This window comes from Bombus flavifrons, chromosome 5 (assembly GCF_040668555.2).
Source record: "Bombus flavifrons isolate JBK064 chromosome 5, iyBomFlav1_principal, whole genome shotgun sequence".
Classification (NCBI taxonomy): domain Eukaryota; kingdom Metazoa; phylum Arthropoda; class Insecta; order Hymenoptera; family Apidae; genus Bombus; species Bombus flavifrons.
In genome coordinates this window covers 10,072,173-10,096,904 of record NC_138446.1, presented here as the reverse complement: position 1 = coordinate 10,096,904, position 24,732 = coordinate 10,072,173, and the positions used below count along the sequence as shown (strand labels likewise).

At 38.8% G+C, this 24,732-nt stretch overlaps 1 protein-coding gene and 1 long non-coding RNA gene across 2 annotated transcripts in view; one reads left to right on the top strand and one right to left on the bottom strand.

Moving 5' to 3' along the window:
* LOC138180179 (uncharacterized) overlaps window positions 1-22,899 on the top strand; it is a 30,683-nt gene extending 7,784 nt beyond the window's left edge. Inside the window, exon 3 of the long non-coding RNA XR_011173222.1 lies at window positions 22,380-22,899. This is a non-coding gene — a long non-coding RNA (uncharacterized LOC138180179). The remainder of the gene's footprint in view (window positions 1-22,379) is intronic.
* Window positions 20,415-23,885, bottom strand: LOC138180176 (uncharacterized). The gene is made up of 3 exons (XM_069113751.1): window positions 23,462-23,885; window positions 22,433-22,637; window positions 20,415-20,693 (listed from the first exon to the last, which is right to left on the bottom strand). Exons 1-3 carry the CDS (start codon window positions 23,755-23,757, stop codon window positions 20,415-20,417), a joined length of 780 nt encoding a protein of 259 aa, XP_068969852.1. The 5' UTR covers window positions 23,758-23,885.
* Between the last annotated feature and the right edge of the window lie 847 nt (window positions 23,886-24,732).

Sequence of the window (24,732 nt, the reverse complement as noted above, 5' to 3'; positions counted from 1 at the left end):
GAAACACGCACCTTCGATGAACCACAAAAGTTGTACAGGTAAAACGTATTTGCGAGAAAAGCGAAGAGAAGTAGAACGAGACGATGATTGGATATTTCTATAGCATCTACAGGTATATTTCAAATTCTGTTCTAAATATCGCGGTATCGGTCGAAGGGTGTCTTCGAGAAAAACGACCATTCAACGGGCAAACATTGATTTCACGTCTAAATAAATAATAAAAAATAAAAATATTTGTAGTATCGTGGAAAAAAGTCCGATAGCAAATACCACCACTCGACTAGTCTACTTTTTGGGTGCTGTATAACTTTGGGGGGAGGCGTACCCAGCAACGACATACATCTACACACAGCCTAATAAGCACTCACGATACTACATATTGGAAATATAAACCCTTGTATCTTCAGTCCCGATGGATACGCGGCTCTCCTACTTCAATACGCGCATAAATAAACGATTTCGCCGCTACACGACAGCGCAAGACTTGATTTAAAAAACGTAAATTGCAGATACGCCCTTTTGACTTAACACGACAAAGTAGCAAAACTCGTGGGATGACCCGGCATCTCGCCTACGTAATTTAAAAGTGAAAAACTGTGAGAAACCGGCCTAACAGCTCCGCTGTTGTCGTCTCTCCTATACCTGCGTAAGCTGCACGGGCAGCTACGAAACAGGCAGCGCTCGCGGTGCACGAAAAGGAAGAGAAAGGTGAAGAAGAGAGGAAGAAGAGGTTTCCGTGGTCGCGTGCCGTCGTGCTCCGCTGGGCCCAACGATCTCTCGCACATGACACATCGGAATAGGACATTACGAGAGACGGTGAGCGGGCTTCCTGGCGTCCCGTCGTCCCGACGTGCCGTCGCATCGCGGCCCAATCGTCGGTTGGTGCCACGCGACCGGCACGTGGCCCGCAATTGCGCCAGCCTGCCCCTCGCCTCGGTCACGCCCCGCTGATTCGCCTCGCTTCGCTTTTGCCCTTCGCTTTTACCTTCGTACGCACACCGATCATTTCTAGCCGCGGTCTCTCTGCTAACCCCTTTGTTACCCTTTCGCGGATAACTGGACCCTGTTCGAATAATACGTCTGCTGGTTGTTATTTCGCGTCGTGAGCCGCACTTCTGCCACGAACGTCACGCTCGCGCTCCAGTCTTTCGTTTCGGGGAAATTACGCTGCCACGCGGACGCCGTTACGCGACACGGCCAACCTATCGTTACGTTATGGCCAGAGAACAGGTATCGCCTCAGGAATTGTATACGTGAAATCATGCATTTCGACCTTCTCATTTTCTTCGCTTCTCTATGGACTTTCTTTCAGAGAAATTGGCTTCTCGCGTGCCTTCGAGAGAAGTTTGTTCGTTGGCGGTTCGCTTTCCTGCATTTTGTAGTACTTTTAAAGAAGCCAGACGGTCGATATTATTGCCGATACTTGTTACTCGTCGCTGGTGTTCCAGGTTCTTGATATTAGCGCGCGTAAGAGACCCTCTAGACCGGCGGTTCTTAATCTCTCGTTTGTCACGGATCTGCTTCAGGTAGTTTTTTGTCGTAGCGGTTAAGACCGAGCTATTTCTACCAGAACCGGTCAAAGTGACTGACTGGTCTGTAAAAAAATACTTAACGGAATATTTTTATATTTATCGGTTTGTTAGTTTCGTACAAAGGGAATTTCACGTTTCGCTTTTGGGATTATTCGTCCAACTGGGATCGCTAAACGAAGCTTGGTTTATAAAATTGTACAACCAGTCATCTCGACTGCTGTTAGTTCTATTGTTAATTAATACGTATAATTAAGGAGAAGAGATTCGTTGTAAATAAATAAATAAACGTATCGACAATCGATATTTTATATTGTTAATAAAACGTCGTAAACTTTAGATATCGACAATAATATCGATGCAAGAGTCATATCGATCGACTGAACGCTCCTCAGATGGTGGAATGTGGAATGTATCAGGTTGTCCGAAAAGTTTCTTTCATTTCTTTCTCAGAATGGAGAAAAAGTATAAGCAAGTAAATAAATGAGCGAAAAGACGACAACTTTGTGATTTGTTTTCTTGGCAATTTTTTGCAAAGTAGAGCGAGAACGAGGAAATCAGCTCCCCTACAAGTTCCCGTAGTTTTCACATTTAAATTTCGAACACGCTGTATAACGTGTAATTATTATTTAATAGAATGAATATTTTTCGAAATTATCATCGTTGAAAGTGCCACCTATTACAAATGACGATAAATTTGAACATTAAGTTATGAAATGTACAACTGTGATTGTATCTGTTTGTCCGAAAAGTTTCTTTCGTTTTATAAGGAAATAATAGACGCACAGTGTTTCTGGTTTTATATTAGTTTATCGAATTATGCACGAACATAATAATAGAAATATAACGAAATGGATCGTACCTAATTCGATAAAATAATATAAAACAGAAACTATTGTTCATCTATTATCATCTTATAAAACGAAAGAAACTTTTCGGACAACCTAATACAATGTACATTATCGTACGTACATGTGTATTTTTCATACTGAACGTTCTTCTTTCATTGAAATTCCGAACGGAATACGTGATATACTTACTCGTGCGTAACACCTGAAAATATACGAAAAATACACCGGAAAATACAGAGCGCAAAAACTAAAGCAAATTCTTTTGCAGAGTAGCACGAAGGAATTCGTATCGTTGCATTTCTAACAATTTCTAACAATTTCAGAACTCATTGTGTATCGTTATCACGTAAGAGAAGTCGCAAAATGTTAGATATTTATGTCGGGTTATCATTGGAGTTAGGAGCGTATAACGAATCTTCACGTGAATTGGCCATCGTTGTTATGTACTATAGATGATATTTACTGATACAAATGTGATTATTACGAAGTTTAACGAGTAATAGCGGCCATTGGATAATCGACATGTCGATGACAATGAATTTAGGTTCTATTACGAATCCACGGTCAACGGGATGACGAACGCCATTTGGTCTACGATTCTGGTCTGACCCAACGTACTTGTCCACAGTACAAGTAGGACTTGTCTGACTGAATCTCGGTCCAGGTGGAACTGCCCTTATACAGGGTGGTTGGTAACTGGTGGTACAAGCGGAAAGGGGGTGATTCTACGCGAAAAAAGAAGAGGAAAATGTAGAATAAAAATTTAAAAAATTAAAAAAATAACGTCAATCGAAACAACGATTTACAGTGAGATCCGTTATAACGAGACGCGATAAAGTGCACGCGTACCGAGCGAAAATTCAAAGTCGATTTTCTCGAAAACAAAGCCTCAAACGAAAAATTTTTATTCTATATTTTCGACTTATTTTTTCGCGTAGAATCGCCTCCTTTCCGCTTGTATCACCAGTTCCCAACCACCCTGTATATTCCTCTCCATACCTGTCTGTACCTCTCGGGTCAATCTTTGTTTTTAAGGAGAGCTATATAATTACTCCATACTTGTGTTAGGTACACGTTTCTTCCGTGACCGTGGCTACGTTCAGCGACCCGCTATGTCATTTCGAGCTCAAACCCACTGTCACAAATCTCGGGCACACATAATCGGTTTAAATCATAAACAACGATTTCTCAGTTTTATTATTTAAGTGCAGTTATAATAAAAAGTCTGGACTAGAGTATCGGGGACCTTCCCAAACATTCCAAAAGAAAGGCCCCGATGTCCATTCATTTCCGACATATATTATCTACACAGACTCGTATGCACAAATTATTAAATACTAGCGCGCTTGTTATTTGTAATTTATATTTTCAATGACACGGTTTATGATTCTGACGCAGTTTAGGTTTTATCACGGTCGACCGAGTACAAAAGAGAAAACTCGAATGACAGAAGGGAGGGTTAGCACTCAAGTGTTTCATAGGGTGTACAAACCAAAGGGATGAAACTTTTCATGTTTGCAAGGGGGATCTTTGAACCTATACTCAGATGTAATCGATCCGATATGATACTTATTGGCCACCGTGTCTCGTTATATACAACAAATGTAATAGAAATACATATAGGTTATCCGAAAAGTTTCTTTCGTTTTATAAGATGAACAACAATTTCTGTTTTATATTATTTTATCGAATTAGGTATGATCCATTTCGTTATATTTCTACTATTACGTTCGTGCATAATTCAATAAACTAATATAAAAGAAAAAACATTGTACGTCTATTATTTCCTTATAAAACGAAAGAAACTTTTCGGACAACCCAATAGCTTTTTCGCTGTTACCTCGTTCATAGTTCGCTACGATTATAACTAAACGAAGCAATCAGCATTAATTTTCGAGGATGCCACGTATCTGTCTGATTTTATGTTATTCGTATCGAGGTTGATTGATAGAGGAACGTGTGGATGAATTTGCAATAGAAAAAATATATTGAAATAAGTGTAGGTATAAGTACAGCTATAGTGTATGCTGTTCCAGATCCTCCCTCTTTTAGTGTTACAATAAAATAGAATAGAATAGGGTACACGTTCGTATATTTATAGTATAGGACATTACCAAAAAGTTACTCTCGGTAGGTAGCTGTAGCTGGAGGCTACAAGAAACAGCAATAAAAATCTACCTATAGTTCTTTTGTTTCTAGACCTTGTAACCCAAAATAATATTTTTATTCAAGGGCACAATAATATGGACCTCTCCTTGTTTTAAATTTGTTTCACTAAATTCTATTCTCTTCGTAACAGCAGCCTCCAGGTCATGGGTATACAAAAGAAGAGACGTAGAGTTTTTCTTGAAGCAATTACTTCGACAATTCGCTTCTATTTCCATTTTTATTCTATTTCATTTTATGGGACGTAACGAAATAAAATTTCTACAGCAATTATTTATTTTCGAATTTGCGATTAAAATAAGAGGTACGTACAATATATTCCAATAATTCGCTGCATAACCGACATAATCACCGTTGGGCGAGTCGAGTCTTACAACGAAGCTAGAAGATATTCGCGAATTCGTGAGAAATTAAAAAAGAAAGGAATGGAGAGAATCGGCGGAAATATATTTTCGAAAGTAACAACATTCCAGACGAATCACAAACATGTCATCTAATCATCACAATCTGACATACCGTTACTTCCTCGAACGAACGATCTAATAGATATCCAATCAATAAAATTCACCGATATAATTTCTCCACCCAATAACGAAATAATTCTACTCGTTGGTAGCCATCGTCCTGCGTGTACACACGCTGATCGAATCAGCAAATTCGTGGTAGTCGAACTTCGGTGCACGAACACGATACTTCACTTAGCCGAGCCATCCCGAGACAGATCTCTGTGATGATCGTGCTTTATGACGGGTGGTGACGCCGGCGTTACGTCGTCGTTAAAATTACCTGACCGATTCGGAAGCCTCGTTGCTAAAAACTCACCAGTTACCTGCCGCCCGTTACTGTAAACCTGTGACTCGCTGATACTGCGATTTTCGTGACAATTGTCGGATAAACGAGAACAAGGCGGGGGTGCCGAAGCAGGGGAAGGGACGACAAAAAAAAAAAACAAAAGAAAAAAAAGAAAGAAGAAAAGAAGGTGGCGAGAGAAGAAAACGGGTACCGTAGCCATAAATCGTCGTTTAAGCGGAACGCTAATGGACGTTTCCTGTCGAAGCTCGAGAAATCGTCGCGAACGTAGCCGCGAATATTCTTTCGACGACATTGTGCGAAGTGCCGCTCGACAAAGCCAGGATAAAGACTTGCATCATTACCTGGTTCGTGTAAGTACGGTACTTGGCTTTGGCTACACGCGACTCAACCCCGAGGAGATAACGCGTTTGTTCCGAGCGCTCAGAATGCGGCCTACTTTGAAGAAGCTTGTTTTAGTTTTACAGACTCTGGTACGCTTGTCGGTAGTGCGTTCTTTTAACGCGTTTACTGTCGGTCGAATTTTTCGTAGACTCCGACACGGAGGAATGTTAAAAAAATGGTCGTTCTCGCAGCTTCTCGCGGATGAAAAATTTATTTGCGGAATATTCTCTCAAAGAAGGATAAATATCGTTGGTATTTATCCGAAATGTGATGGACAAAGAAGTAAATACAGATACGAAAAAGTGATAATTTACTCGTGCAGCACGCTGAATTCTTCGTCTATTTTGGATACCGATACATCTACGAAATAATTTTGTAGAAATTCTACTGGTAGGTCGATCGAAGTTTGGAATCGAGCGAGTCTGTATGCTTGTAATATTACGATTATAGAAGTATGGATATTTTTCATATAACGCTAGGTTTCGATTAATTAACAAAAGTACGCTGTTTGTGTTTCTTTGTAACTAAGAGAAACGTGTTTATTCAAACGATCAATAATTAATTCAACGCTGGCCTTACCAGGCTCGGTCAAACGACCGGTTTCAAAGTTGAATTTAAGATTGTACATTCACTGTTATTTCTTTCGTTCGTGCAACTTGATGTAAATTCTTGTATTAACAAAAATTGAGAAATTGGTAGAAATATAAGAATTTAAACAAAGTTAGACGAACAGAAGAAACAACAGTGAATGTACAATTTTATATTAAATTTTGCAACCGGTCATTTGAACGAGCCTGATAAAATTACTATCAAAATATTGCACATTAATATTATTTATGTTAGTCGTAAAAAGTATCATCCACTGTTTATCCGAGAAGCTTGGAGTTGCCACTTTCCTATAAACAAATTCTCGAGCGCAAAGGATTGATACTCCACGAACTAAAAACAGACTCGACCAGGAAACAACGAATGACGTTGCTTGCTTTTAAAAACTCTCATTGCGTTGCTTTTCTTCTATTTTTCCTTTTTTTTTTTTTTGTACAGACCCCAATTTCTCCAATTCTCGAACCGTGGCAGAGCGAAATTGCGTTGCACGAGGTTTTCCACAGTTTCTCAAACCGTGTTGTATTGGGTTAGCAACTAAATGACTGCGGATTTTGTCATTAGATGGGGGTAGCCACCCACATGATAATCAAACAGATAAAAAATTCTACCAAATGTCCAAATAGGACAAATTGTGAATGTGAAATATTAAATAAAAAAAAAAAAAAACAGTTTCCAACGCAATAAAAATACCGGTTTACCATTAACATTAATTTGAACTTTAAATTCGTACTACACATTTGAACTATAAATAAACATATCTGAATTATTTTACGATGTGACGAGTATGCTTACTACTTCGCCCTGCTTCAAAACCTTCCTGGAAAAAAACAATCCACAACCTGAAGGTTTCGTCAATCCTGTGAACACAGCCGATCCTTTGGCTTCACCAAAGTCGAAAGGTATATCTGTTCGGGACAGAACGTGGCACGGTCGTAAATTAACTGTATCGATGACGTGTCGGAAGATGTGTTCCACGTGGACGAAGGGATCGCCACATGGCACGAGTCTATGGGGCGGAGAATAAATGCGGTATCCTTGGTGTACTGATAGGCTTGGGTGGTGGCATCGAGAAGCCGGTGTCATCTGTTGCATCGGTTACATCCTGACCATCAAAGCGTGACCGTGCTTGGTAACCGGCTACTATAAACGTAGCACAGGGGATCAATTACCTTCTAATTGGCCGGCGGAACGCTGTCACTGCGAATCGATAGTTAAAAATTGTTTCATAACGAGCGACCTTGTCATCGACAAGCAATTTCTAGTTATATGGCTTTGATACGGCGCTTTCGAACGACAAGTAAAGGACAAAAGAGGAATATAAACTAATCGACAAGCATCGTTTCTAATGGACGATGCAGGCTGTGCTCGCGTTGTTCGTCACTTGGCCGAATTTTAAATATACAATCGGTATAATTACCGCGACTCCGTGATTACCGACGCGAATAGTCCGGATTTTCATGAATTTGTGGGAAACTGGAAAGCACGAAAATGCATACGATGCGTCTAATATGCAAAAATGTACGAAATGTATCAAGTTGCAGAAGATAAATATTTATTGTAGTATTTCTATTTCTGGTTCTCAGAGTCCAAAGTATATTAATTTTGCGTTAGGTTACACTGTTCAAACTTTAGACGAGAAGAAATCAAAGTTGCGAGAACATCGTGGGAAAATATAGAGACTTAATGTAATTTTCACAGCCCTTTTACTAATTTTTACGAAATTTAATGCGAAAAATACGCAGAATGTCGTGTTTTACGAATTGGATTTAATAATAAAGGATCTGACTCCGAAGTGCAGATTTAGGTTCTGCTTCTTTGATCGCATTCGTGAACACGTAAAAATGCGTGGATATTATCACTGACCCTAAATGTGAATTTAGAAACGCAGTTCAAGATGTAAATCGCGTTACAGGGCGATGCTGTCTTTACGACTCACAGGGATTGAACTCGACGAGACAACTGCAAGGAATTAAACTATACCTTCCCTTAACTATAGACGCGATAATCGCTGAAGCAAATATATCAGCCTGTTCACACTTGTCGCAAGCTTTTTGAAAAATCCTGATCATAGAATTTAGAACGAACGGTTTCAACTTAATTTTTGAGTTGTCATTCGAGTATCGTGTAATTAGTGTCCGCGTTTCTACGACAGAAACGAATCTCGTACGAGCTTCCAGATGCTTGATAGAACAAAAAATATCTGTTCGTTCGTGATCTGGTTGGATTCGTTGGATCTGTTCGAAACACTTGTTCGGCACACGAAGCTTATTCATCTTTCAGCCGTGATACCGAAACGATCGTCCACGAAATTTCGATGTCTACTGTGAATGCACCTACAGCTTTCGGGGTATTCATCGTGATCATCTGTTCGCCATATTTTGGACAGGGCGCGTGCCGTGTCGATAATACGATGGTACGTGTTCAACGACAAGAGGTAAAAAATTGCAGCCCGAAAAAATTGACATCGAGGTAACAATTTATACGGACAATGAAACATATGGTTCGACGGTCGAGCGAAATTGAGCAGCGCGCCGATGATTAAATAATAATTGGTATCTTTAATGAAGCAAATCTTCATCCGCGGCGGTGGTATTTATTCTTCTTTCGGAAGTAAATATGCCTATTAAAAGCCTTTTGTATTAATACGAGCGGACATTACGCGAAACAATATTTAATTTACAAAAATTATTACCAAAATGGTACGTACTTGGAACAGCTATACAGCGTAGCTTAGCTGCGACGCGACGTCTATTTGCCAAAATCTGCACGGAGTCTGGGGCTGCATTTTAAATACAAAGTAAAACGTTCATCTGTTTTTTATAAACCTTCTAAACGTTCAAACTGCTATCAAGTTTCAAGTAAAAATTCTTACGACACGTATAAATAACCGAGATACGTTTACCTGCAAATGCAACTATAACATCGTAATAGAAAACCTGTATTTCGATGCTGTACGATAAAATAATCGGGACAATCAGTTTCGTTGAAGATTCCATGACTTGGTCTTCGTAACAATCTGAAACAATATGTGCGGAGTAATAATATATCAAAGTTTCGGTGGATCGTCGATGAAAAAGCAATTTTCTCTTTTGTAAATGTTACTGTCGAAAGATTGGATTTGGTACATGCTCGCAGGCAGTTACACGTTGGAGATTTCGAGTTTCTTATTTTCGAGCAACTGACGCGGCGAAGAATCACAGTTACGTAAGAGCGGACGAGACGAAAAACGCGAACAAGAGGTCGATCGACGATAGAGAAAGGAAAGAGATACGAGTTTTGCATTGAAAGCGGCCAAGCATTTGCGTTTCTGTCGACACGCGGTCCAGTCTAATTTTTTTCTAAAACTGTAATAACTACATGGTTTCGCTCTTGCCGATGTCCTACCGTGAATTCGGCAATTTCGCCGCCAACTTTTTTTCTCCTGGCGTCTACTTCTGTCGCCGCATCACGACGCCTCTGCGGTTGCTCGAATACCTGCGTCGATATAATACAACTGGATATTACGAATTCTCGGGATCATCACCCTAATCGAAGCGTAATTTAGGCGACGCTTTCAGCAGTTTCAGCACACCGTGAGACACACCGCAGACTTTAGGAGGATGACGATGGTTAGGCGTGGAAAGCTGCGGTGGCAAGAAACGAACGATCTCTCGTGTTGCTACACGTTGATACACGTTGCGAATGAAATGGACGAATTTCTTAATGAAACGTTCCATGTTTTCCATTTACTTGGACATTGTGAAGATTTCGTCTGAAACTATGCGTCGATACTTTGCTTGGGCGCAACCCGAACGATTTCAAATTTACTTTTAGCGAATAAAAGCATTATGTTTGCGTCTTTAGCGTGTAAAAGAATATATTTATAATGCCATCGGTTACGCGTCAGAGAATAAAATTGTTGCTTATAGCTATCTAGTTGACCTTAGTGTTGCAACAACCCTGAGTTCATCTTTCGTGACGCTGCAAGTGCAAGGTTGAACTGCTTTCGCGAGTAGTGCCATATCTCGCGCTAAGTCGACCTCGTAAGGTCGTTGAAATAATTCGCGAAGATTTCTTTGTAAATTTTGAAACGCCCCTGCCGCTAGAGTTTGCTTTCCTTGAGTTGTACCACTGTCAGTGCAAAACAGCGATACGTAGCATCGGGGTAAAAGCAACGAGCCACTCGTTTGTAAAATCGAGCAACTGCCCGAAACAAAAAGTAGAAAAGATGGATGAAATTACGCGATAGAAGTACGAAGCAAGTGGTTCGGGGCTAAAGTTTAAGAAATCTCAAAATGCGAAGTTATTTAGCTTGGCCTCCGAACTTATCTCCCTAACTAATTAAAAAAGCCGATGGTCGTTTCGTAATTGCTCCCGTCCTATTCGAACATTTGTCAACAGAAATTAATTACAGAATGCTTCAGAAGAAATCTATTAGGCGTACATCGCAGCGAATTATTCGAATTCTTGCATTTTCAAGCGTTCAAACGTCGAACTTTCCTCGCTCAAAACCATCGTAATTCCGTTAAACGATAAGATCCTTTTAATACATTTTTACTATCATCATTTCTATGTATTATATCTAGAATAGAAATATCTATGTAGTATATCTAGAATTTTAACGATCGTCCTCGTTTATTACCTTTGCGATGTTCAGTCTCGGTGAAAGGTACGGCGAATTCTGCAGTTATCGTTATTGTTGCGCCTAGCGGTAGGCTAACAAACGTATCATACTTCCTTGCGGTACATAGGTGTAGCGGAAAGTGCAGCTGGTTTCTCGCTAGTGGTCGCATTGTATACGAGTTTCTATATAATAACGATTTCGAACGTTATACGTTGGTGGGGTCCGAGGCGTCGACATTTACATCGAACGACTTTCTCAATGAAGCACCTCTTTCCTCTATCTTTCTTTAGTCATCAGCGGTGTTTTGTGACACTGGTTTGATCGTCTTTATAGCGTTTTTTCACCTGATGTGTGGAATGATAGGTTTCGAATGGCAGTGACCATTGGCCTCTCCTCTTTTCATTATTTCGCATTGATGTTCTTCAAAAAACGTGTTCGAGATTGGGTTGGAGTGTGTATGTGATAAACTACTTTAATACAACAACTGATTTGATACTTGCGCATGATTCGTGCGTCACCACGCGTTATCAAACTTCAACGAGAAGAGAAAATCCGTGTGTATAATACCCGGAGTCTACTGCTCTACCATATACGTGTTGGTGTTTTCAACACATGTTGAGGTGTTTTTCTCTCTTCTCCTTTCTCACTCTTTCCAACGAAAGTTTAGTTCATTGTCGATGAACGACGCGACGTTTGACCTCATCTTTTGACAGTTTTCTTCGTTCTTCGACTTTTTTTAACAGCATCCCATTTTTACCTAAATTGCTGTCTCGTTGCTTATAGCGTAACTATAAGTTTATATCTTACTAGAGAAAGGTAAGAAAGAATTCTTTCAATTTCTATAATTTGTTTAACCCTTAGAGTGCTATGGACGCATATATGCGTCTGGCGAAAGCTATCGGTGTGGACTAAGGACACATGTATGCGTTTGTCAATTTTTCCGAACACCTACGCAGAAGTAATACCATTACGTTTGTGTGACATAAATATAAATGCATTCCTTATATATAATGCATATATTTTATATCAAAAGTCTACTGCTTCGGAACAAAAATTTAGTGAATTTCATTTAGCGTTGATAAGAGACATTTTACGAAAATATCTCCAACGTAGAAGCATGGTAGGAGGAGGAAAGAGAAAGTCCGAGGATTTACCATTTCGTTTAATTGATAGACATTTTCCATCAAAATGCCCTAATTGTGCCGGCACAATACAATTATCGAGAGAAAATGTGTTGTTTGTGTAAAAATAAGAGAAGGAGCTACACGCGATACGAATGCAGAAACGTATCGATAATTGTTCTGAAATTTTTCACACACAACTGAATTATTAACTTGTGTTATATTTACTAAATTTAGTTTTCTAGTTCATTGTTTTCTAGTTTATTACCCAAATTCTAGTTTATTGTAAATTTCAATGTTTATAATAAATAATTAATACTAAAAAATAACGCTCTTGAATCATTTAATCTCGTGCAAAAGAATTACTATAACTTATTACGATTTCCGCTTTGAATAGTCAATCAACGGAGTTCAGTCTAGCGAAAAAGTACTCCGTCCACAGCGATCGTCAGCGCTGGTCGCGCGGAGTGCATAGGCCGCGAGTATTCAGCACTCTAAGAAAACAAACTTAAAACAGGTTTATTTCCTGGTTATGTTATAATTATAGCGCAAATGTAATATAATTTCTGCAAATATAATTTACGAATATAAGTGAAAAAATGCCACTTGAACAAAAGATTCTTAGCGAACGTCTCCAGATATTCCATAAACGAATTGAAATCTTCATCTACCAATCTAGTATACAATAAAATTTATCTTTGTATTGTTATGCAACTTTCGGTAATTTAATCTCTCAGATTGTTTTGAATTTCTCTACGAAACGGTACGAACAGAACACCGTGCCATTTTCGGATATCGTTTCGATTCCTCCCTCGATTCTTTCCGCTCCCCCGATTCCAGGAAAGTCTACGTTATACTGGACAAACACAATGGATTCCGAAAAAAAAAAAACTAAGAAACACGGCGCCATGGGAGTACTCGAGACGAATTTCAAGCGTGTTATTTCTCTGAAGCCAGGTCAGACTAGGTTTTTCCAACACAAACTATCCTACGGGTTCCAGTTTCTTGCGGGTTAGGTCAACGAGAGTTTTCATCACGAAAAGGGTTAACGAGTTTTGCGGTCGAAAAGTGAGAGAGAAAGAGAGCGGTGGCAAAATCTTTCGACACGGAGTGGCTGGGGTCGTAATTCCATAGAGGGTGCTGGCTTTGACACCATAAGGGTAGCGAGGTGTCACAAAATTCTCAATGGTACGCTCGGTCTCGCAAACCTGGAACGAATCGTTCTTCCTTTAGGATGCCGTACACTTGGAACCGTGGCTATAGCTCGTTATCGAACAACACGTCACAGCAATTAGGGTGTAATTTCTGCCAAAGAATCGTCGGTCGCGCGCGAGTTTAACTCTGAAACCGCCCTTTCGTTGCTGTTTCCCCTCTATGACCAAATTGCTGTCCAACTATTTCAACGTTATAATTTACAGTTCTGCCCAAAGGTTGCCGATACATTGAGATCTGGAAAGGACGTAACGACATCCTCGCATATAATAAATATTCTTAAGGGAGTATTCTGGTCTAGAGGCATGAATTTCGGGCGATTTTTGAAGCTCTGTACAAGCGAAACAAAAAATATTTTTGCTATCCTTCTTTTTAGCATTTGTTTATTGATATTTCGAGATTACGTAAAAATTTCACTGAAAAAAAAAAATCAATATTTAAAAAGTTATGAGCTGGCAAAGTGGGTGCTGCCAAAAAAATGGGGTGTCGTGGCGTGCATGATATCAACTCTTCTGGTCATCTGAAATAAAAAATGCGAACGGATTCTTAATTAGTATGGATGCCGCTATCGTTTGAACCTTGGAAAAGTCAATACAACATTTTTTCACAAAATGACGGCCGTTTGAAAAAAAAATTTCTTATTTCGCACGTTTTTTTGACAATTCCGAACGTTTAAAAAATCGTAATATTAAAGATTTTGAGCTGAGCGTGATCCGGACGATAGAGAAGTATATAAGGAATATTCAGACCAAATTTAAAATAAATCGGTTCATTAGAACTTGAGATATCGTGCACGCCAACTCGAAAAGTGTAGTTTCGAGAAAAACGCGTTTAAAGTTTTGAGACAAGTTTACTCGGACAACGTCTACCGTTTACTATTCATTCACTATTCATTCGTCACAAAAATGGCTGTAACACATAAAACAATTGAAATTTTGAAAAATCCTTTTAAGGGAATATTCTTGAATGTCTAAACTTTGGAAATATGAAAAAAAAATTTTTCGATTTTTTCAAATTTCTAGACCAGAATACCCCCTTAATAATATTTTTTCGTAATGTTAAAACATTTGAAACAACATTACTGTTCAAATCGCAATATTTACGAGAAGCTTTATTACGTCGAGTCCGTAATGGTCCGTGTGACGTCGTTCATTGTCTGACCGTCAAAGGCCCACGCACCCTAATAAATCTAAGGAACCACCATAAACAGAATCTTTATAACGAAATTGCAAAGATATTCGATTTATGGATGGTCTTTAGAACAGTCCTTAGGTTTATTATTCGTTCTTGAAAATGGCAGAGAAAGCAGGTACTTATTTAACGGGAAAAGCTTAAGTTTTCCATGAACAATGGCAGCCATGAGCCACGTTTGTAGGAGGCTTCTTCCGCCTATTTTCATTCATTAAAGTGGGTCATAACCAATAGGCATCGTTACCCTCGCTTTCCTAACGAAAAGTGTCGGTCGATTAGATAAAAAAAGAATAATTTGGTTACTTGGAATAATATTTTCCATATTCTTACTCCGAATTTTACGCAGACGAAAAACTACAATCGGATTACGCGACAAAGAGTCAACGAGAGAAGTGCGAAAATTGCGGTTTTGTGCCGTCGAATAAACCAGCGTGAAAGATCGTAAGCGGCACGAATTTTACCTGAAATAGCAATTTCGAAAAGTCGATCACTTTTGGTCACGCCCTAACTCCAGCTCTCAGCTCGGTCAAATTCGTCTCGTGAATTCTCTGCTCTGTTCTTTCCCCGCGTGCTCCATTAAACCAAACACACGTTTCAGTTGTCAGACGAACGTCGTTTCAGCGTTCAGCTTGCAACTGAAACGTGTTGTCTTTTTCAGAAATTTCACGATTGTACTCTTTTGTCACTCTTCGTTCGCGTCGCTAATTCGATTACACGCAACGTCCAGGCGTACGTCTCTTTGACAGCGAGTCGAATTTCCTCGAAATCTTCATCGACAGAAAAAAGGATACGCACGCGTGTTTCTTCGCTCTTACTCTTTCACGCGTGTTTCTTCGCTCTTACACTTTCACGCGTGTTTCTTCGCTCTTACACTTTCACGCTTTTATATCGAAGATCTCGTGAAAATACGATACCTCTGCTGATGCTGATTCGCCTTTTGTTCCATCTCCTTTTTATCATCATCGTTATCGATATTAATTCCATGTAGAAGTTGGTACATACGCGTTTTGCCCATACGATTATTGTTATTTGTTCGATTCGCATAACTCCGAGGGAAGGTGATAAATAAAATAATTTATTTTCAACTTTGTTTCTAATTATGTACAATCGTATCAACGACTGTAATAAGCGACCAACAAACTCACTCGAGCTTATTAGATCGAGCTTTACGACTTTTGAGAATATCGGTTTACGTAAATGGTTTTAACAGTTGCAATTTTGATTTAATCGAACGATCGATTTTCCAAGATTCATTGAAATGTTTCTAATTATCTGTTACACGTAGGTTTATATGCTTTTGCCGGTTGCAATTTTTGAGAAAGTCGAAAATACACGAGCAGGACGATGTACGTATTTGGTGAGACGATCACAGTTTCTATTCGTAAAAGGTAAATGATTAAAAATTTCAATGTAAAATCCACTATCGACGTAATAATCGCTCGTATCATGAAAATGAAAAAAATCATGAAAACGTGGAAGATGAATCAAGTGAATTGCAGCTGCACATGAGCTAGAAAACAATGCAAATTATACTGTTGTTTTACCTCGGAGTATCAATATCGTTAGGAAACACGTAACGTAATAATAAATAAATTCCGGGCAAAACAATGTCGCTGCTACGTGCAACCGTCGAACAAAGACAAATTTGAATTGTCCGACTCTCCCCCGACCAGAATAAATAAAACGCAACCGAAAAGATTTTAATTACCAACGAGTATCTACCGAGTATCGATCAGTTATCAACGAGTTTATTTTGCAACTTGTACACTGTCTTAACAAATCCGTCTTTGCGAACGGTGGCTGTATTTATTTATTTAACATTTTAAATATACTTGAGGATTTCAACAACGAGCAATCTCGTCTAACAAATCTCACGATCAACAATCCTCTACACAAGTCCTCTACGAAATTATATCAGAGTGAATCGTGCTACGAACAAATTATTTTTCTCAATTTATTTCTACTCGACCAACATTTTGGTTCTGAATTTTACTCCGTTCCATGTATTTCCAGGAATCTCGTGATCTCGTTTTAGCCTTCGCGAAGTATACGAGTCGTGGCACGTGCCCATCCGAGTAATTAATGATCTCCAATCATCGAGCATCTAAGATTGGAAGGAATGCCTATTTATTACAGAAAGGTGGATCTTCGTTTGGAGAAAAAGAGAAACGAAAGAGTCCATGCAAAGCTACTAACGAGTTCTATTGTGCGGCACGTGCCGCTGTCCGCCCACGCACCTCCAAACAGACATTTTTTTCTTTCAATCTTGCCAATCTGCCGCATGGAAAAGGATTGCCGATCACTGTCATCCTTTTCTATCCGTTCCATCGCCAACCAATGTTCCTTTTTAATTTCTTACGAACGAAATTCCAAGACTTCGACAGGGCAACCTGCTGAACGTTACTTTGGAAATTCTGTAGATAATATCTTTATCGTTTTCCTTATGAATCGCAAAAGATTCTTTCAGTTTAGTTTTTCCGCTATTCTTATCTTATACGTAGCTTATCTTATACGTATCTTATAGCGTAGTAATAACGCTATGTTATTAGGTCATCCCATAAGTTCGTGCCGTTTTTCGAACGGTTATATATGTTAAGATCGTTTACATATCTTTCAGTTTCATGAAAAAATGTAATCCCCCTCTCGTTGTACAACTTCTTCCCATTTTTCTGGTAGGGCCATTATTCCATCTTGATAAAAGTTCTCTTGTTTCTCTTTGAAATAATTTTCTAAGCTATTTTTGAGAATGTCAATATTTTCAAATTTTTTACCTACTAAAAAGTGTTGTAATGCTCTGGACAGGTGGTAATCAGATGGGGCAATGTCTGGGGAATATGGGGGATGTGGTAAAATTTCCCAATTAAATTCAGACAATTTTTTTGTAACGCTTTTCGCGACATGCGGTCTAGCGTTGTCGTGATGGAAGATAACGTTGTTCCTATTCACTAAACCTGGTCGTTTTTCAGCTAGCGCTTCCCTTAATTTACCTAACTGAGTGCAATATTTGTCTGAATTAATGGTATCACCACTAGATAAAAGTTCAAAATAGAGTATTCCTTTATAATCCCACCATACACACAAAAGAACTTTACGTGGATGTAACCCTGGTTTTGCACAGCGTTGAGGTGGCTGATTTCGTTGGGACCAGCTACGTTTCCGTTCAGGGTTTTCGTAAAGTATCCACTTTTCATCACCAGTTACCAGACGTTTAAGGAATGGCTCATACGCGCTCATATTTATTACGCGCAAGTAATGACATGCACGCTGTCGTTCGTTCAAGACGGTTCCGTTCCGTAAGTTCATTGGGCACCCAAACGTTCAACTTTGACACCATCCCCATTTTTTTTAAACACCTATGAATCGTTGTCTTAGGTATTTTCAGAACACTTGACATCTCTTGAACTGTCAAACTTCGTGATTTTTCAACAAGATCCCGAATTTTATCTTCGTCTGTCTGAGGAGGACGCCCGGAGCGTTCCTCGTCTTCTAAACAGAAATTCCCAGCTCTAAAACGTTGGAACCACTTCCTACAGGTGCGGGATAAAAGCGCATTTTCTCCGTAAACAGCACATATGTTTTTCGTGGCAATTGTTACAGAACTTCCTTTCCGAAATTCATATAACATGAGATGTCGAAAATGGATACGCATTTCACTCATGATTTTTTACTGTTAGAAGTCACTCTGTTCACTATATTACGATCTTATACCCACGAAAATCTGCTCTAGCCTGTTCTCGATCAGCTAAGCTCAAGTGCATTGGTCCCTTATCGCCGTATGTTTATAAATCGACACATGAAATGTATACACGAAAGTCTAATATAATATAATTAATATATTAAACAATATATTAAACACCAATATATTAAACGTGTTATTAAAACAACCATTTACGTTTACGTTGATTTCACGATGAATACGTGTGAACGAGTAAATTTTATTTATTCGTTTAATGATTATTTATCGTTAGATTCCCTGGCGAGGTATTATCGTGCGCAATTACACGTACTCCATAGATAGACAAATTTATTAATTCAACGTTAGTCTATTAAACTGACGATTTTGAAAGTTTCCCATTGAAGATTAATTCATCAAAGCCTGGAAATTTATTTTTCTGGTTTTCCGCTTTCAAGATGATCGACAAGTTCGATCGTTTTGCCTTTGAAAACAGCTACCAGTTCTTCGGTTTGGAAAAATTTGGATGGACCAGGGTAATGCGTAATGACTTACGAGACATTATCATTTTTAATTTTCTTTCGAAATTTTCAAGACACGAGAAAATCTTTCGTTCGAATCTTCGGGTATTTTATTTACAATAGTTTACATCGATATAAATTTCCCATAACATATTGATATAATATTCACACGAATCTTCTTTTAAACGACTTAATCTAGAAATTATCACTTACGGTTATTCGACGTCCTCGAATCTTCGCGTCGTTCAACAATTCTTCTTTGGCTTCGTGAATTATTTATTCTATCAAATGGACGGTACGAAATATTATTGTTCCTAGCTCGATAAATGTCGAAATCGCATTTTTCCAATTCCTGACTAGCTACACAATAAATACATAAATATACAATAAACGCACGAGTCACTGGCGTTACTCTTGAACGTTAGTTCATAAACTATTAGGTTGTCCGAAAAGTTTCTTTCGTTCTATGAGGAAATAATAAACGTACAACATTTTTTTGTTTTATATTATTTTGTCGAATTACGTGCGATCCATTTTATTCTAAACACAGACTTAATTTGTATAAAGGTGCACTGTTGTGAAAAACACGTTTGAGAAAGAAAGACACTTTCCGGACAACCTAATAAATCGAAATAGAAGAGCATGGTACTAGATATGAATCTAAAACGTTGTGATAAGTAAACATTTAGAAAGCTTCTTAAACGATAAATAATTATTACAATCTCGCATTAATTTTTAATATAAATACAATATGTTTACGATGTCTATGAAATTAGTATTTATTTAGGTATTACAATAATGGCACCGATCTTTTAAATTATCCTATTACTCCTTCAATTACGCTTTCCCACTATTTCTATCATTTCTGGCGCGTTTTATCGACTAAAACGTTGAATAAATTTACATTAAACGAATGAAATTTTATGTTAAATTCTACATACGTAGCAGAAAATTCGCAGTGATACGAAATATGTATCGCAACAGCAATAATATAAATAGATTACGATAATACGTAGACATTTAAAAACGATTTAATAATAATTTAATTATATACAGGGTGGTTGGTAACTGGTGGTACAAGCCGAAAGGGGGTGATTCTACGCGAAAAAAGAAATCGATAATATAGAATAAAAATTTTTTTTTTTTAATTTTTCCATCGAAACAACCATCTACAGTGAGATCCGTTATAACGAGACGCGATAAAGTGCACGCGTACCGAGCTAAAATTCAAAGTCGATTTTCTCGAAAACAAAGCCTCAAACGAAAAATTTTTATTCTATATTTTCGACTTCTTTTTTCGCGTAGAATCACCCCCTTTCCGCTTGTACCACCCTGTATATATAAGTTTATCTAATATATCTTTGGACTATTAGCCGTCTGTGATCGTAGTCGTGTACGATCCACGAATAAAAAGCACGAATTACATGCAAATTAATTAAGAACGCAATACACACAACACATATCAATGGAATAAATATTGCCCTGCAGACTTAAAAATCTAAACACATTGTCAGAAGATTACTTGTACATTTTACCAAGTTATAACGATTATTACTCGATACGATTACAGTTTTATTTGTAATTTCCTTGCCAATTAGTTAACGCCAAATTAACGCAACATTGGAATCGCTAGGCTCGAAAATATTTTCATATGCGTGAAAAATAATTTTCTAAATACTTGTAAGCGATAGTTTACATACGTAGAACGTAGATACTGGAACGTTGGCCTTTCGCAGTTGTTCCTTTTTCACTGCCACTTGCCATCGTGTCTCTGAAGGAGGTCACAGAGCGCGGCGATGTAGGTCTGCGCCATTTGCAACGTTTCGAATTTACTGAGCTTGTGATCCGCCCCAAGGCTCGGTACAACTTCGCGTAATTTATCAAAAGCATCGTTCAGACCGTTCATTCGACGTCTTTCGCGCGCATTCGCGGCCAAACGCCGGCGCTTCAACACGCTTGGCGATGGCGGAATGTCCCTGGAGCGTCGTCTTCCTCTGCGAGGGCTGCTGGTAGGCGACACTTGTTTCTACAAAACCAATTTACACATCTTGCGTCAATGTAAATCTCTCATTCGTGACAGTTCATTCGTTAACCTTTATTCGCCTCTCGCGTCGATCCGACAAGTCGGTGTATCGAGACGAAGCTTCGTTCAGATTAGTTACGTCGTTTACGTGTTCGAGCACCGTGCGTTGAAACGAGATTTCACGAATCTGCCATGTAAATTTCGATAAATACCTGGTTGAATTCGCTTGTCCGAACGTAGGCTCCTGTCACGCGAATCGAAATTAACATCTGGTAGAAAAATTTGGAGCTACGATCGTGCAAACTGCTTGCCAAGAAAATTTGGAAATTCGATTCCCACTCTAACGAGATACCACGTTGTTCATCAAATTTGAAGCTAATCCGATTATGCACATATTGGGTTGGCAACTAAGTGATTGCAGATTTTGTCATTATCACCTAATGACAAAATAGTTGCCAACCCAATAGAAATTCCAAGATATTTGATATTTTAAAAATGTATTAGGCTGTTCCCAAAGTTTCTTTCCTTTTGTAAGTAAACGATAGATGCAACACATTTCTTGTAATAATAAAATAAAATGGATATGTATATATTAGGTTGTCCGGAAAGTGTTTTTCTTTCGCAAAACGTGTCTTTTAAAACAGTGCACCTTCATACAAACGTGAAACCAAGTCTGTGAAATGTCACGATGTCTATCTCGACAGAAGAAAATGCATCGTACGTAATTCGACAAAACAAATCAAAAAACGTTGTGCGTTTATTATTTCTTCTTAAAACGAAAGAAACTTTTCGGACAACCTGATATAAATACTTTTCTCTACTAAACATCTTGGAATTTTTGCACATACGTATTTTCACGTTGCTTCCAAACTTTACCTATTTTATTTATTCATAAATTTCATTCATAAAACGCGTTTACATTCTCCCGCGTACGCAGTGTTTCGTCTTAATGATGTGTCCTGAATTAGAATGTTCTTGAGATTTTTTTTAGAAGGGAAAGAAAGAAATGAAATTATTGAATTTTGAGGTATGGTTTAATATATGTTTAACGAATACAAACAAATTTTTTTTAAAGTAAAATAAAAAATTGTAACAGATTTCTGAGCCTATTTCATGGGCTGCAGTTTTCAATCGGCGGGAAGGATCCACCTCGTAATTCTTGACCGAAAGAAAAAATCAAAAAAGGATTAAATTATTGTATATTTTTCTTCTCGTTGAAGTAAAAAAGTTCGTCAAAAAGTTTATTTAAATAATTGTTGTAGCACCTTAACGTTTATTGTTTCTTTTTATAAAACACATGTTTTCTTTAAACCCGCCAAAATTTTTAATTTCACACTATTTTCTGCCCTTCTTTTTTAGTTCATCGAGAAGAAAAATACATAATAATTTAATCCTTTTTTGGTTTTTTCTTTCGGTCAATAATTACGAGGTGGATCTTTCACGCCGATTGAAAACTGCAGTCCATGAAATAGGCTTAGAAATCCGTTACAATTTCTTTTTTTACTTTAAAAAAATTTTTTTGTATTCGTTAAATATATATAAAACCATACCTCAAAATTCAATAACTTCATTTCTCTCCTTCCCGTCTAAAAAAAATCACAAAAAGACGCTGTTTTAGAACATTCTAATTCAAGACACCACCTTAATAACCACGTCAGTTCAACTCAAGTTCATGTCATTTCCTTTCAGGAACAAAATCGCGAGATCTTCTCAATTAAAAACTACGATCCATTGAGATTTACCTGCGCCGATGTAACAGGTTCCCAACAATTGCCTCTTTGCTCGACCATCATCTGCATTGGCTTGCCGGCCTCGAGGCTTTGAAATTTTTGTTCTTGAGGCGGAGTTTCGTAGCAATAGGCTGGCGGATGATACTCCACGGAACTGTCCTCGTGCAGCATCGTTCCCGGAGAGGCGGTGTGATTTATCGCGTGCTGTGGCTCGTACCTATCAAAATTATATCGATTATAACGTGATCATTCAAGCCACGCGATTAACACGTAACGAGTCGCATTCGCAAGAAAAATGCTGCTGTACATCCTTCTCATATACGTCACTACTATAGCTATTTCGATTATTTACCTCGTATCGTTTGTTCTCCAGCTGTATTAATTAAATATACATGCGTTGTAACAGACCATCGAGATCGTTTTTACGATTTTTAGTCATTTCGATAGTCGTTGTGCTAACAACGCTAGTGTTACGATTTCAAAACTGGCAATTATCTTAATGTCATTTCACGCTCCAACCAAGCAAAAGCAGATCGTTCGCGATGATCTCCACACTTGTCTGACGTTCATAATTATATATAATCATAATTACACACATTGATTATATTTTGCAAATTAAGTGCGATAGAACAACCGTATTAAACGTTTATGCCATGCTGTTCGATTACGATGAAGTCGTTGTTGGACTATCGATAAAACATATCCCGAAACTAGGCAGTTACACGAAAGCTGGACGAAGATGACGAGGAAAATCACTTTTACTTACCAAACTTGTTCAAATGAAATTTCCTTCGATATCTGTCGAAATAAAAACCACTGTAGGAAACTTCAACTTCGACTGAATTCCATTCAAACAATTACATACAACTTTCGTTTTACATGAACGTATACCGCTACTTGGTTTGTCCAAAGCTACGATAATACGCGATTTCGCACAAGCGACAGATACACGAAACGTTGATTCGCAACTAGCGGAGATGTATCGTAAAGACGAGTAAGCGAGAAATATTCGCAGGACTCGAAGCGAAAATATCAACTTACCTTTGAGGCGTTACAGGTGTCAGAACGCTAAACGAGCTTCTTTCGTACGAATCCGGCGTTCTGGAATATTTCGCAACTACCTCTTTCCCATAACTGATCGTCTCTGCTCCTTTTTGCGGGGTGATCTCACCTTTGTGCGCGTAATTCTCACTGTATGCGACCTTGATAGAGTCGTAATTCGGGGAATTGTACGGCGACGGATATAAAGTGTCGTAAGTCCTGGTCGTCGTCGGGTACGTAGTTGTTACGATCTCAGTGGAAACTGGGTATTCGTGGTGGTTCGACAGTAGAGCCATCCTTTTCCTCACTTGGCTACTTTCCAACGATATCTCATTAAAATAGATTAATTCTCAACACAGACGCGAAATCTCGACAATTCGAAAGACGATCTTGATGAAATTCTTTGCTGTTCCATCGGGTCGAATTTCCATGTGACGCTTTCCTCTCAACAGCAGCGAATCCGAAGAATTCCTAGGCTCTGTAGAATCCTGATGACGATCGATGACCGATCTTCTTCTTCCACTTACTTTCCACCTTATGAAAACACTTTTACTTTGCTTCGTGAAAATACTAATCGACAAGGTTTCCACGTTGGCGATATATTTGCACCGCGATCACGGAATAGTCTGGATAGTGCGCCGGTTTCACGCGTTACGAGATTCGATCGTGTGGAATCAACAACGTTCGTTACAACTACCCATCGAGATTCGACTAAACTGAAACACAGTTCAACTTCCGTTTCACTCGTAACGAAATACCAAACTTCGACGAATGTCTTTTCGGTCATCCACCTTCGGCAGTCTTCCGTCGTATGGCAGCAAACGTTAAAGTCATCGTTTAAAATAACACGCGGTTGTCGATCGAAAAGTCAGCGTCGATCGTCGACCATCGGCCCTCGTATTTTCCTGTACTTGCAGCGATTCTAAAAAGACGTGAAGTACGCGAAGCACCGGGATCGTTTCGTCGTTTCATCGAGCAACAGCAGCGGTGTCAACAATCGAGAGGAGTGAGCGATGCTCGCGACGTAAAAGCTGGAGTTTGAGTGTGGCGCGTGCCGTGGCGTCCTTCACCGCATCAACATATGGTTCCCACTTCGTTTTATGTCCATTCTGTAGGTGCACCTGGTGGCCCGTTCTGGCTCCTTCTGCATCTACCCTCTCCTTGTCTTCGCCGGCACCGTTTTACCCTTCAGAAAGCCACCACTACGAGCCGCGTTCGTCGTGCTCGCCTTTTTCCTTTTCTTCTTTCCTGTGTCCGAGCCCTTTATCGGT

Coding starts and splice junctions, on each gene's coding strand:
- LOC138180176 (XM_069113751.1), bottom strand. CDS start 23,757: ATGGCTCTACTGTCGAACCACCACGAATACCCAGTTTCCACTGAGATC. Junction 22,638..23,461: donor ACACCTGTAACGCCTCAAAG/GTAAGTTGATAT, acceptor TAATTTTGATAG/GTACGAGCCACAGCACGCGA. Junction 20,694..22,432: donor AACCTGTTACATCGGCGCAG/GTAAATCTCAAT, acceptor TTGGTTTTGTAG/AAACAAGTGTCGCCTACCAG.